We start from the raw sequence: 13,506 nt of genomic DNA, 5'->3' as shown, positions 1-13,506 counted from the left end.
GAAGACTAATGCTGCTTGCCTTCTGCCACTGAGATAGACAAAGATTTAGTGTGATATTGGTTTGTGGGGGAACAGGCACCCATCGTCCCAGAGCCCAGCCATCGGAAGGATGTGGCTTTTGACCCAGTAGTTCTACCTGTGAGTCTTAAGAAAATAGTATACAAAGAAGTAGATGTTGAACAAGTTGTGCTCAGTGCTTGTTATCCATAACAACAGGCTTCTAAATAGCAAATGTGTCTTGATTAAAACAGGGAATATGCCTATTAAAAATGATAGATGATGCAAGATATCTACCCCTGTGTTCTTTTTTTAAAAAGGCTAAAGTCACAATGTGACTCTAATTAGTTCAAGCAGAGATGATGCCACTCCTAGATCCACCTTAGGAGTAAGAGGACGTTCATGGAACTGGAGCCCCTATCTCCAAGAGCAAGTCAGCCTCATTCCTCCAGCCAGCCCCATTACGAATACCCCCTAATTCCACAAACCCTGCAGGATATTCCTATGCCCTCCTGTGTAAGAAGCAGGAAGCTGGGCAGAACTAGCCATCGGTAGCCACAAATGGAAGGCAGGACTTCTGTGTCAGGTGCCTGGGTCACCCTGCCACAGTGTGCCTCTTAGAAAAGCCTGAAGCCAACAGTTGCTGCCTCTCCTCATCTTGGCCTGTAAGCTTTTCATACCAACCAAACGAAAACAAGGGAAACATTAGGTTTGGGGCAGGAAGAGAAATTCTAGTTAGTAGTTGATAGCATTCAGTAAATGTTGGCTCTTGTGTACTAGTCTAAGCATCCTTATCAATTCATTTTATCTAATATTCCTAAATTTATAGAATGAGAATAAGTTTTATAAGCTGAGACCCAGAGAAGTTCAGTAAGTCACTTAAAATCACAAAGTGGGTAAGCAGCAGAGACTGTAACAGCCTGACATGAGAGTCTGTCTGACCATACTCTGAAGACAGAAAAGATCCAGTTGATTAGAGCCAGGGGTGGGGTGGAGAAGCCCTGTGGTGTGTGAAGTCCACTGGCCTGACCTGAACACCTTAGTTCCCTTTGCACCAGCTGTTTAAACTCATGCCCTACTTGAGGCCCAGAAATGTGTCTGAATCTTGAGTTCTGACTTCTTTCCCACATTCTTCTCCCTATCCCCCTTGGGGCTAAGCCCCACATCCTGCTCTCTCAGCCTTCTGGGTCCATCTGCAAAGTTTTCTGCTGAGTCACATGAAAGTCCAAGTCAGACATGGCAAACTGAACTATAAAGCCAGGCTGGGCCTGTAAGTCTGTTCAGGGGCAGAGGTCAGGATGGTGGTTCAAACCCAGCACTGGCATATAGTTAGTTCACGAGACTATCTGGAAAAACCCATCACAAAACAAGGGCTGGCAGAATGGCTCAAATGGTAAGAGTGCCTGCCTAGCAAACTCAAGTGTGCTGACCCTCCCTCCCCTCTGCCAACAAAAAAGCCAGACTGGAGCTACCCAGTCTGATGGCCATACAGACAGGCGGCAGCAGGCCACCATTCAGTTGTGCCAGTTGACTAGAAGGGAGACCATGGGAGGAAGGCTGGTGGTCACAGTATAGCCCAGTGTCCTTTAGTGGTAGGCTGTGAGGCACAGTGTGGGACCATGAAGAGTGAACTTGGGTCCACCTCTTTGCCCCTGGGCACTTTGGCTTCCCCTTACCTGCAAGACAGTCCCTACAATGGAATTCCTGTGCTCTCCTCCGTGGGAGGAAAGTCTAGAACTCTTGCTGAGTATTAGTTCCTGCTAGGCTCTTGATTCCCAGCTGTGTCTGTTCTTTGTGCCATGAGTTGTCCCTCACACACCTGGCCTGTGCTGGTCCTCAGCCTGGAATGTGGACTTTCCTTGCCAAGAGGCAAAGACTCCCCATCCAGCTCTGGGAGACAGATGCCACCTAAGCTGGGACATGTATTAAGTACTGCGATGAGTTGCCTGATGTCAGAAAATGCTGAGGCTGCTTCCTTAGGTGAATATCATGGAGTCCTTACACACCGAGGAGGAGTGCATCAATTGCTCTTGACACAAAAGATTAATAAACAAGATGTGTGGCATAACTGAGCTATTTCACAGTGAAAAGTACATTCCAAACTAGTGGTCAAAAGCATAGTACAGGAAATACATAAACTAGCAACATAGTCATTACCAAGTACTATGTACCATGTGTGACTGTATGTCCTGTACACACACGTATAGCAATTCCGGCTTGTTCACACCAGCATCACACACGTGAGTAATGTGTTGCACTGTTCTATGTTATGGTGGTGATGGCATCACAGGTGGCAGGAAGTTCTCAGTTCCATTATCATCTTACAGGACCACTGTATACAGTCATTATGGATGTGTGACTATTTGCAATAGAAGTCACAGTTCTGAAATAACAGCTGGCTCTAGCCAGTTTCTTGGACAAGAAGCAATTCTGTTCTAGGTTTCATAAATCACTTTTCCACACCTGTTTTCAGGGTTTGGAACAGTGTTTTATTGAGCCCACTCACCGAGTGGTGCCTTCCCAGAGCTTCTGGGCCCAGGTCTGGCTTAGGCCCACAAAAATACCAACCCCCACGACCAGGGCAATAGCCAGCAGCAAGAGGAGCACCCAGAGCAGAGGCCTCAGGTTGGAGTTCCCGTTGGAGCCTGCCAGAGAAGGGGATAGAAGGGTCTTGGGCTCATACTATCCTCCAAATTGACCTTCCAACCATAGCGGGCTGGAAGCTGCCTTTGTGCAGATAAGGGGACCAGGGCTATCTTTGCTTAGCTCCCCATTGAATGCGGTTACACCGTCTCCTGCTCTCATGATGGCCAAAGCGTCCCTGTTTTACTCGTAGAGGGGGCCAAGGCCTAAAGGGCTCACCCACAAGCCCTGGTACCTGGGGACTGCAGTTCATATGAGTCCTCAAAGCCCACAGCTCCTGGAGAGCTCACGATGTCCAGGGGCCTGCCAGTGGTGTTGTGGTGCCCTGAAGATCGTCGCCGTCCTGACCAGGAAGAGTGATACATTGTTTTCAGTTCCTTGTGGCCCAGAAGCCCGAGGACCAATGAGAACAAACAACACCCCATCCCAGACTCACGTGTAGTCCCAGAACTGCACACCGTTGAGCACATCTCCAACCCTGCTGGGTAGCAGGCAGAGGCATTGCAGAAGAAGTAGACCTGGGGGAAGAAGAACATGAAGGAGAGGGCTGGCTTGGTGCCTCAGGACAGGAGGCACTGAGGTAGGGATGAGGGATCCGGGAGCAGGGTCAAGTCTCTGCTGCTGTCAGCCAGGCCGGCAAAAGAAACCTGGGAGTGCTGACTTGAGAACAAGGACACTGCCAGATAAGAGGTGCTCCCAATCTGGGGCCCATGTCTGCAGGAGGAGACCTTGTGAGCAGGAACTGCTGCACTGGGGAGAGCCCCAGCCCTCAGTCTGCCTCACCACCACTGCCTCAGGAGGCCGTCCACTCCCTCCCCCTCCACTGCCAACAAGGCATTCTCTGGAGGTAGGGCTTGACCAGACAGCAGGACTGCCATCTTCCTAATCCCCAGAGATCAGTGGCTGGGGCAGATGAGAAGACAAGTCACTACTGCTTCCAGAAACTTGAAGCAGGAGGCTGTGACCTAACATAATAGCACCAGCAGGTTCCACCCTTGGGTGTCTGTCTCTTGGCTCAGGAAACAGCACACAGACAATGAGAACGAAGTGTCCTAAGCAGTACCTTACTAGTGGAATTGGTCTATATGATGGAGTAATACACAGTGATTTAAAAATAGATCTGAGTACATTATGCAACAGATTGATTGTGCAACTGACCGAGACTTGTACAATAGTGTGTTGCCTACGGTGACATTTGTATGTTAAGTAGAAAACCTAAGCCTATCTTAGGTTTTCACTTAGGTTTGTTCACTTTTACTGTCTGGAGAGGTTATAAAAAATTCAAACCAGAAGTTGAACACATTATCATTTTTAGAATCAGAAGCTAGGCCACTCTAGAGTACAACCACTGATTTAGATTTAGGGTTGATTGTAGCTGGGCACAGTACTTCCGTTCCGCCTTCCCAAGTTGTTTACAGGTCTCTCTGACAGACTTTGTACCTGCTCCTGTCCATGACACTTGGTAAAAGCCAGCCCTCATTCTGGGATATTTACATTAGCTCAAAGGGTGCTGGAAGGATTTGGTGACCCAATCAACAGATGGGGCCAGACGCGAGGGACCTGGGTCCTCCTCACCTCTCCCCTGAGGGCTCTCTGGGAGCTGGAGTCCAGGAGGGTGAAGGTGGCAACAGTGAAGCGTTGGTAGTGAGAACTGAATGGCAGCTCTGCCCTGTCCAAGGCTACCATTTGGGTTCTGTAGCTGTCACCCCTGAAAGGACACCTAGGAAGGAGAGTCATGTGGCCTCCTCAGGGATGTGAGGCAGGCAGCAGGGCAGGAGGGGCCCTCTAGGTGGCTCAGTCACCTGCTTCTACTCACCCATCAGACAGGATGGGCCACTGAGGCTGCTGGAAGGGGTTGGCGCTGGGAGTGGCCCAGCACTCGTGTAGCACCAGGACCAGACTGGGGTCTGTTCTCTGCAGGAGACGGACTTCCACATGGACAGGCTCCTGAAGCACCCTCACGAGGGGATAGTCCTTTTCCCCATAGTAGGTGCTAAAAGTTTGGTCTGCAGGGAGAGGGGCTTGTGAGCCTAGGGCAGGCTGTGCATGGAGGAAGTGGGCACAGGAAGAGAAAGCAGCAGGGATTGCCTTACCTTTGGCAATTCGCATCTCCAGCCGCAGGGGACCAACCTGTGTCACAGGGGCAGGTGATGGGGGTGGGTAGATGGATGCCTGGATGGGTAGGAAGTCACCAGCATTGAAGATACAGCGGACATGAAGCCTGAAGTCATCCAAGAGCAAGAGGGTGGGGGAAAAGTCACAGAATCAGAGCAATTGGTATACTTAATAAAGCAGAAACCAGCTGGGCACTGGTGGCTCATGTTTGTAACCCTAGCTACTTGGGACGACTGTGGTTCAAGGTCATCCCAGGCAAATTGTTCTCGAGTGTCTATCTTCAAAATAACCACAGTGGGCTGGTGACTCAAGCAGTAGAGCGCAGCGCCTTCCTAGCAAAATAACTACAGCAAAATGGACTGGAGTTGTGGCTCAATGGTAGAGCACCTACTTTGTGAGTGCAAAGTCCCAAATTCAAAATCCCAGTCCCACAAAGAAAAAAAAAAAAAAGGAGGTACCAACTCTGTGGATGATGTAACAAATGGGGTACCCTCCAGAGGATGGAAGGGTACTCCCCAAGCAGTCACTAGGGCGATTGTTATCACCAAGGTGAAAATAGCTCGCCCCATCTTCTACCCACCTGGTCTTCTCAGGGCAGTTCCAGCTCACTGTGCCAGGTCATGCTGTAGGTATGGATGCACGCAGGATCAAGACAACAGTGATCTTGGGGTATGGCACCTTGTTGGGCCTGTCCTGGTGACCCACTGATGTCTGCTCTGTACTGACCTTTGAGGTGCTTGGAGTCTGGTGGGCAGACCTAGGCTTGAGTCTTAGTATTTACAGGTATGGGGGCAGGAGCAAGTCACTCAGTAGAAGCCTCAGTTTCCTCCCTCAGGATTGTGTGAGGCCAGAAGATGATACATCAGGGTCTTGCTTGTCACTGCAGCCGGCCTGACACAGTGTTTCGCTCCCTCACTAGCTACATGGCCATGGCAGCAACTCACACACACTCCCTGTGGAGCCCATACCCTGAACCCAGAAGGCCTGGTGCCACAGTGCTTTGTAGCTGTAGCCATTGCTCCTAGGTCTGAAGGCCTCTTGCCCTTTGCTTCCTTGTGTCTCTGGGGCCTTCCTGCTTAGTCCTGATGGGCTACAGCTGTTTCCCTCTTCCTTCTCTGGCCCTCTGGGAATCCCTGGCTACTAGGCTGAATTCTGACTGCTCTCATAACTCTTAAGTCCAAGAGTGTAAAGCAGGACACGGACCTGTGCCCCCAGTTCCCAGGCTGTAAGTCCTCTGTGCTTAAAAGCAGAAGACATTTAGACCCTGAAACCCATCCACCCACCTCATACCCACATGGAAAGTAGGGTGGGAAGAAGGGGATAGAAATCTGGGCGTCTATATGGTGCCAAGTCCATATATATATATATACCCCATGGCTCTCTCCAGCAGGGGACACAGGCTTAGTTAGGCACCTTGCCACTGGTCACACAGTAGCATGGAAATTCAAAACCAGGTGTGACAAGAGAAGCTTCCCTTAGTGTCCTCCTACTGGTATCCTAGATAGTTGTGCCACCTGAGCTAGCTGGTCCAGGAAGCCTCTTCACTGGGGGTCTCTCCCCAGCTCCTTCCTCCACCATTCTCAGAAGGTATTCTCTGCCTGAGATAACTTCTGCCTTATCTGTGGCATCATGACCCTAGAGCAGCAGGTGACAACAGCTGTTTCCAGGGGACTGGAAGGGGATGTTTCAGTTGTTCCAGCTCAGTTCTCAGAGGGATAAAGGCAGAGCTCCCTCAGGAGCTACTATTGGCCGCTTCCTGTGTCCCACACACCAGGCACAGACAGAGCACTGAGTGCTCCCATCGGCCCTGAGATGGGCATTGCCCCAGCCTTGCAGGGGAGACCAAAAGAGGTAAGGAGCTCATTTAAGGTCATACATTAGGCAAGAGCAGAGTGTGGATTTGTCCCAGCTGGCTCCAAAACCTGTCCTCAGCCATCCTGTGTTCCCCCACACCCCAGGCTCACATCTGGCCCAGGTGGGCTCCCCCTCCTCACCGGAAGGTGCTATCCCGAGTGATGGAACCCTGTGGCCCCTCTTGGACATGAATGTCAGACACCAACTGGTTCTCATAGATGAGCTGGTTGCCAACCACCTGCAGGAGGAGACAGCGGTGAGGCCCTCCCAGGAGAAGGACTCGGTGCTAGCCCACGTCCTGCTCCTACCTGGACAGTGGTACCACAGTGGGTGAGAGGGACATGGAAAATCACAAAATCTCTTGTCTTCTGGGTTGGAGAGCAGCGGGTAGGGGCGTAGGCCAGGTGGACATTAGCCAGTGTGATCCTGTGTGCCAAGGCCATTTCTTGGGACATGACCAGGATGAAGTAGCCACTTCTGAAACACTGGATGGTGGCTGGAACAAAGGCAGAACCAAAAGGTAGATCAGGGACTTGGGGCTTAGTGTCCATCCAGCAGAGATGGGTAATGAGCTGAGTGGCTTCCAGTTGGCCTAGGCATCACAAGTCCTGGACTTTCTTGCCCCTACTTAAGGCCAGTGTTGGCCTGGGCTGATTTTTCTATGGACTGATTTTTCTCCTCCATGGAACAAAAGGATTGAAATACACCTTAGAAATAAGGTCACTGTATGATTTATCATCCAAACCAGGAAGTTTCAGATCTAAAGGTCAGGGCTTATGTGAAGATAGATCTGTGACAGTTCCCTGGGACAAGTGTTAGAAGACAAGTTGCGGCAGGCAGTTCTCCATCTAAGGATATCTGTGATCCACTTTGGCTTTCCTGGACTGGACATGAGAGATCTCAGCCAGTTGAAGGGGGCACCTCTTCTGCTGAGTCAGGATCCAGAGGAGCAGGATTGCACTTGGTGTGGGAGATTGTACCTGTGTTGCCATAGTAACAGGGTACCTCTCTGGTGTTGTCATAGCAGCAGCCGGCCTTCTGACAGGCTTCCTTATATTTACTTCTTACCATGCAGGGGATGTGCCCAGAGGCCACCTGGCACTGCTCCTGGGATAGATGGGTACCTAGAGTTTGTGACAGGGAGGTGAGGAAATGGCTTCTTAGGGCCCAAAGGCTCTAGACGCAGAAGGTAAGTGCACAGAGAAGCCCTACATACCTATGTAATAAGGCTCTGTTGCTTCCCAGTGTCCCGTCGTGCCCCACTGGGGTTGAGGCAGAGTGGAGAGGGCAGGTCCAGGTTCCAGGAATGGTGAAGGAGTTGGGTAGACAAAGCTGTGCTCTGGGTACAATGCACTAGAAAAGGCATAGCCAGAGTCAGTCCAGGAGTGGCTGGAGGTGGAATGGAGGGGAAGAGTATGAGGGGTAGAAGATGAGGACATGGTAGGTGGTATTAGGGGAGGGTCCAGAGTCCAGGCGTGGTCAGGTTTGGGGCAGATCAGAGTGACAGCTTGTGCTACATCCACACGGCCATCAGGCAGCACAGCTTCTATGAATACCCTCAGGTAGTAATGTCCATCCTGCAGGTGAGAGTCAGAGAGAGAAACTGGTGAGGTTAACTGGCTCCTCGGGCAGGGGAGGGTAGGCCAGAGCTGAGAGGGCTGACAGGCAAGGAGCCGGACTTGTGGTAGGTCCTGGAACTTAGCCTCCATCACCCACCCACTCACAGCCAATCTTGGGCTCCTGTTCCCCTGGCCAAAGAGGGGCTGTGTTAGGACAAGTTCTCCCAGCTGGCCCCTGAGCAGCGACCTGCACCTACCTTCTCCAGCACATGGCAGCCTTTGTAATCAGCAGAGAAGACGGCGGGCTCCTGGGGTTCAGAGGTGACCCAATGGTAGCAGATGGAGCAGTTATTCACCTCAAATCGGTTCCCAAATTCATCTGGGGAGGGGGAGGAAGGCACAGGGGTGCTGAAGGCTGGAGCTAGAGGTTCCTGAAGAGCTGAAAAGACTTCCCATGCACAAGGCTGGAGACCCCATTCCAGGCCTAGCTTGGCTATGAGCTTGCCATGTGTGGTCCTGAGCAAATCTCTTTCCAATTCTCGTCTCAATTTCTACTTCTGTAAGAGGACAAGTGAGTCTAGTTAGGGCTCTGGAGGGCAGCACAGTAGCAGGCTGGCACAAAGCTGTGGTGTAAGAGGACCCTTAGGTCTTAGGAATGGGCTGAGCACTTCTCAACATTTCTTTAAGCTTAGTTGTACTCATCTTGTGGCTGAGGCAGCTGCGGTCTGAAGGTGTGTGAGCTTTATTAGATGCACACAATGAGGGGTAGAAGGTTCCAGCCCTGACTTCTGTAGAAACAACTGAGCTCATTTGCCACATTAATTGGCTGTTACAGTCACCTGCCAGGTGCTCACCTACCTTGTTAGCCTGAACAGCTAGGGTGCCCTCTGGGGTGGGCCAGCATTCCTGTTCAGTGCACATGGCAAGGTTGTTGGTGGTGGGGGTGGGGGTCACCTTTTCCACCTTGCAGATGAGGCTTAGCAAGGTCAGGTCAGTTGCCCAAAAGCACACAGGTTAGGACCAGCAGATCTGAGTCTCATTTCAAAACCACACCCCTCTTTTTCAGACCAGGCCACATCCATTAGGTCCCAGCCACAGACAGTGGCTTGTGGGCCAGCAGCCTCGCCTCAGTGGGGTGTGGGTCGAAATGCAGAGCCTGAGTCAGGACCTGCCTCTCAACAAGATGGCCAGGTGCACGGTGATGTGGGAGACACTGCCCTGGTGGCCAGGGAGACTGAGCTGGGCAACTCTCCTCCCTTGATACCCCTTTGTGTGGCGAGAGGGGGTGAGGAGGTGAGAAGCCTCCCCTCCCCTCCTGTTCTCGCTCTTCTTGCTCACTTCCTCTTGCTCCAGAGGAAGGCCCAGCCCCATCCTTGCAGCAGCTTAGGCCTGGGAGGGGACGGACCTTCTGCCAGCACTTACCCAGCACCTTGAAAAGGATGGTCTGGCCTGGTCTGGGGAACACCAGTAGCTGCATGCCCCGGACCCCACAATCATATCTGTGCTGGAGGCCAAAGTCGGGATGTGGTCCCTGACCCAGGCCCAGGGTGGCTGCCACCAGCAGTAGCAGGGTCATGTAGTGATCCCAGGCCATGATGAAATCTCCTGTCCTCAAACACCCACAACAGCCCCTACCACCTTGCCACCAGACCAGGGCCAGGCCTTATATTGGGAAGGCAGCAAGCAGCAGCCTCAAAAGGCAAAGGAGGTCCACCTGGGGGAGTGCCCGCCTGGCCACCAGGGGCCATGGTGAAACTCCTACCCCAGAGGCATAAAAGGAGGCCTCTAACCCAGGGCCCATCACTGGCTTCTGCCTTATAGCCAAAGCTTGACCTTGTTCCCTGAGTGCTTGTGGCTCCCTAGGGGGAGGAGGGAACTTTCTAGAAAAGCGGAGGCTGCAAGTGGGCTATGGGACAGGATCGGTACCCCTTCTCCCACTATCCTTCTCATTCCTTCCTGCCTAGACAGTAGTCCAAGGCCTTCTGCTTGCCCTAGAGCTCAGACCCACAGGGAACTGAAGGCTAGGTAGCTTCCTTTCAGTTCCTGGGGCAAGGCTCTCTCTCCATGGATAACAGGTGGGGGGGAAAGGTGAGCAATCAGACTGCTAGCACCTTAGAGTGTAGCAGGGAGGAGGACCAGAAGAGAAACAGATAGGCTGTGTTTTGATAATGAGGCAGGGGGAAGGGATGGCAAAGCAAGAGAGAGAAAACTTAAAGAATTCAAACATGAAGGTCACATTGCACTGGGGGAATAAAATAGCCAATGAAGTCACATGCAGCTATATGTTGGTTGAGCCTTGCTTTTTGTTCTGTAACCTGCTTGCAAGGATATGTAAAGGGAGAACTCTTTGTTCTCAGGGCTCAGCCTTTGGACACGAGTCTGCTGAGTCTGTGCCGGCACAATAAATGTTGCTTCCTGCCAAACTGCCTCAGTATCCCATATCTCAGCTTGAGATTCCCACAATAATAGGGCTCCCCAGAACTAAGCCAGGTAATCCATTTATTACAGGTGAGCACCCTCAGTCTGAAAATCCCAACTCCAAAACGCTCCTTTTTTGAGCTCCAACATGATGGCAAAAGTGGAGAATTCCACACCTGTCCTTGTAGTGGGTCACATTCAAAACACAGACACACTTAAAATTTGGCGTGGTGATACAAGCCTGTAATGCCAACACTCAGGAGGCTGAGGCAGGAGGATCTAGAGTTGGAGGCCAGCCTGGGCTACAAAGGGAGGCTCTGTCTCAGAAACAACAAAACAAAAACAACAAAATTACCTCCAGGCTATGTGCATAAAATGTATATGAATTTCAAGTTTAGTCTTGGGTCCCATCCCCAAGATATCTTATTGTGAATATGCAAATATTTCAAAATCAAAAAAAAATCTCGATATCCAAACACTTCTGGTTCCAAGCATTTTGGATAAGGGGCATTCAAGCTAAAAATGACAAATGAACTAAGGGGTCATCCTGGATGGAATGGTGGAAGAGAAAAAGACATTGGGAAAAGCTAAAGAAATTGACTTCAACTAACAACAATGTATCCATTGTATCCAATCCATTCACTATTGTAACAAATGTACTGTAATAAGATGTTGTTAGGAGGGAAAGGAAGCTGTTAATTACAGGGAAAACAGTGTGGGGTCCACTGGAACTCTACTGTCTTCTTAGTTTTCCTGTTCATCTAGAACAGTTCTAAGAGACAACATCTATTAACACAAGGATGGCTCACAGGTTGCAATGTTTACTAAGGCCTGGTTGTTTCAAGTCCTTAGTGCACCAGCTGTCATAGCTCCCCCATCCTCTGAGGGTTATCCCAATCCTTTCTTTTGGGAAACTAATTCATGCAAGTGCCTCACCTGGAGCCCCGCAGAATCTGAGCTCAGCAAATTCTGGAAACATGAGTCCTTAGCGCTGGGAACAGCTGGGAGAGCACGTGGTTGGTAGCTATAGGCTGGTTCCAATCCAGCCCCTATAGCATCCCTACCAGGGATGCATCATTGCTTCTGAGCTTTGGGTTTCCCCTCTGCATGTTGCAGATGGTAGATGCTGCCTACCTAGCAGGGTGGTCAGGAAGTCTGAAAGAGGCCAATCATGGGTATATTAACTAGCATGTGGCAGTGATTTGGTGCTTGACAATGATGAACGTGGGTGCCTCCCAGGGAAGAGTGGATAGAGGCAACGACCAGGGTGGGGTTGTGGAGGTGTTCCTGGAGGAAAATGACTTCAAGAATGAGGGCTGGCCTGGTGCCGATGGCTTATGCCTATAATCCTAGCTACTTGGGAGGCAGTGATTAGGAGGACTGTAGTTCAAAGACAACCCTGGGCAAATAGTTCATGAGACCTTATCTTGAAAATACCCAACAAAAAAAAGGACTGGCAGAGTGGCTCAAGTGGCAGAGTGCCTGTCTAGCAAGTGTGAGGCCCTGAGTTCAAACTCTGGTATTGCCACCAAAAGAAAAAAAAAACAAAAGAGGGCGTGCTGGAGAAGGGCTGGGAGTGGAGGGGGAAAGATGAAGTCAGAAGGTGAGGTGGGCTTTCCTGGAAGGACAAAGTGTCTCAAACTTTTTTAAGCCAGTACCTGGCACTTTTTTGGGGGGGCTGAGGGGGGAGGGAACAGTTGGGGATTGAACCCAGGACCTCAAACATGTTAGGCCAGTGCTCTGCCACTGAGCCACACTCCCAGACCCACACTTTTTTTTTTTTTTTTTGCTGGTACAGAGGTTTGAACTCAGGAACTAATGCTTGCTAATTATGCATGCTACTGCTGAGCCACTCCACCACCCTGTTTTGTGTTGGGTATTTTTGAGGTAGGGTCTCTTGAACTATCTGCCTGGCCGCCTCTAAACTTTTTTTACTTTAAAGTAATGCCAGGTTTTTTAGGTTTACAGAAAAGAATTTCTATATAACTTTCTCCCAGTTTCCTCTGATGTTAACCCTTACCTTTTCACATTTGCTCTAGTTCTCTTTCTCTGAGTATCACACACACACACACACACACACACACGTGCACACACATGCATGCACACACTCACACATACACACATTCTCCTCTGTACCATTTGAGAGTCACTTGCAAACTGGTTCCCATTTACCCATAATTATTTCAATGTATATTTCCTTAAAATAAGAAAAAGCAAATAACCACAGTAAAATAACATAATCAGGAAATTAACACTGGTATGAACTCACCTCTCTGAACTACAAACCTTACTCACCATTCAGCAGTTGTCCTAATAAGGACTTTTATAGTGAAGGAGAAAAGTGCTTTTCTAGTCTGGCTTCCAATCCAATACCATGGGTCCTCTGACCTGCAACAGTCCCTTTGTCTTCCTTATTTTTCATGCCCTTGATACTTTTGATGGTTTGCTTTTTGAGAATGGTTCAAAGTGTAGGTTTGCCCAGTATTTCCCCTGATTGGATTCAGATTACATATTTTTGGTAGTGTTTTAGCCAGCTCCAGCTGCCACTACAAAATCCCACAAATATTTATTTTCCCATGGTTCTGGAGGCTGGAAGTCCAAGGTCAAGGTGGTGGTAGGTCTGGTCTCTTCTGAGTCATCTCTCCTTGTCTTGTAAATGGCTGTCTCCTTGCTATGGCCTCCGTGGTCTCTTCTCTGTACATATGAACCCTGGGTGTCCCTGTGTGTGTCCAAATTTCTTCTTCTAAGGACACCAGTCGTATTGGATTAGAGCTCACCATATGGCCTCATTTAAACTTACGTAACCACTTTTGTAAAGGCCTATACCCAAATACAGTCACATTCTGAGGTACCAGAGATAAGGGATTCAGTATATGAATTTGGAGGATCCTCAAACAGGCAGAACAGCCCAAAGTGAGGT

General features: G+C 50.1%; 1 protein-coding gene across 1 annotated transcript; it reads right to left on the bottom strand.

Annotated features, from left to right (window-relative positions):
• Positions 1 to 2,463: 2,463 nt before the first annotated feature.
• On the bottom strand, positions 2,464 to 9,783 carry Zp1 (zona pellucida glycoprotein 1). The gene is made up of 12 exons (XM_020176187.2): positions 9,591 to 9,783; positions 8,426 to 8,547; positions 7,826 to 8,186; positions 7,590 to 7,733; positions 6,918 to 7,105; positions 6,750 to 6,847; positions 4,734 to 4,861; positions 4,457 to 4,646; positions 4,216 to 4,360; positions 3,077 to 3,158; positions 2,876 to 2,983; positions 2,464 to 2,642 (listed from the first exon to the last, which is right to left on the bottom strand). Exons 1-12 carry the CDS (start codon positions 9,760 to 9,762, stop codon positions 2,500 to 2,502), a joined length of 1,881 nt encoding a protein of 626 aa, XP_020031776.2. The 5' UTR covers positions 9,763 to 9,783; the 3' UTR covers positions 2,464 to 2,499.
• Positions 9,784 to 13,506: the final 3,723 nt, after the last annotated feature.

The sequence above is a fragment of the Castor canadensis genome, chromosome 1, assembly GCF_047511655.1.
Source record: "Castor canadensis chromosome 1, mCasCan1.hap1v2, whole genome shotgun sequence".
Lineage (NCBI taxonomy): Eukaryota > Metazoa > Chordata > Mammalia > Rodentia > Castoridae > Castor > Castor canadensis.
This window is presented reverse-complemented; position numbering and strand designations above follow the sequence as displayed.

Coding starts and splice junctions, on each gene's coding strand:
- Zp1 (XM_020176187.2), bottom strand. CDS start 9,762: ATGGCCTGGGATCACTACATGACCCTGCTACTGCTGGTGGCAGCCACC. Junction 8,548..9,590: donor CATCCTTTTCAAGGTGCTGG/GTAAGTGCTGGC, acceptor CCCCCTCCCCAG/ATGAATTTGGGAACCGATTT. Junction 7,734..7,825: donor AACAGAGCCTTATTACATAG/GTATGTAGGGCT, acceptor CACAAACTCTAG/GTACCCATCTATCCCAGGAG.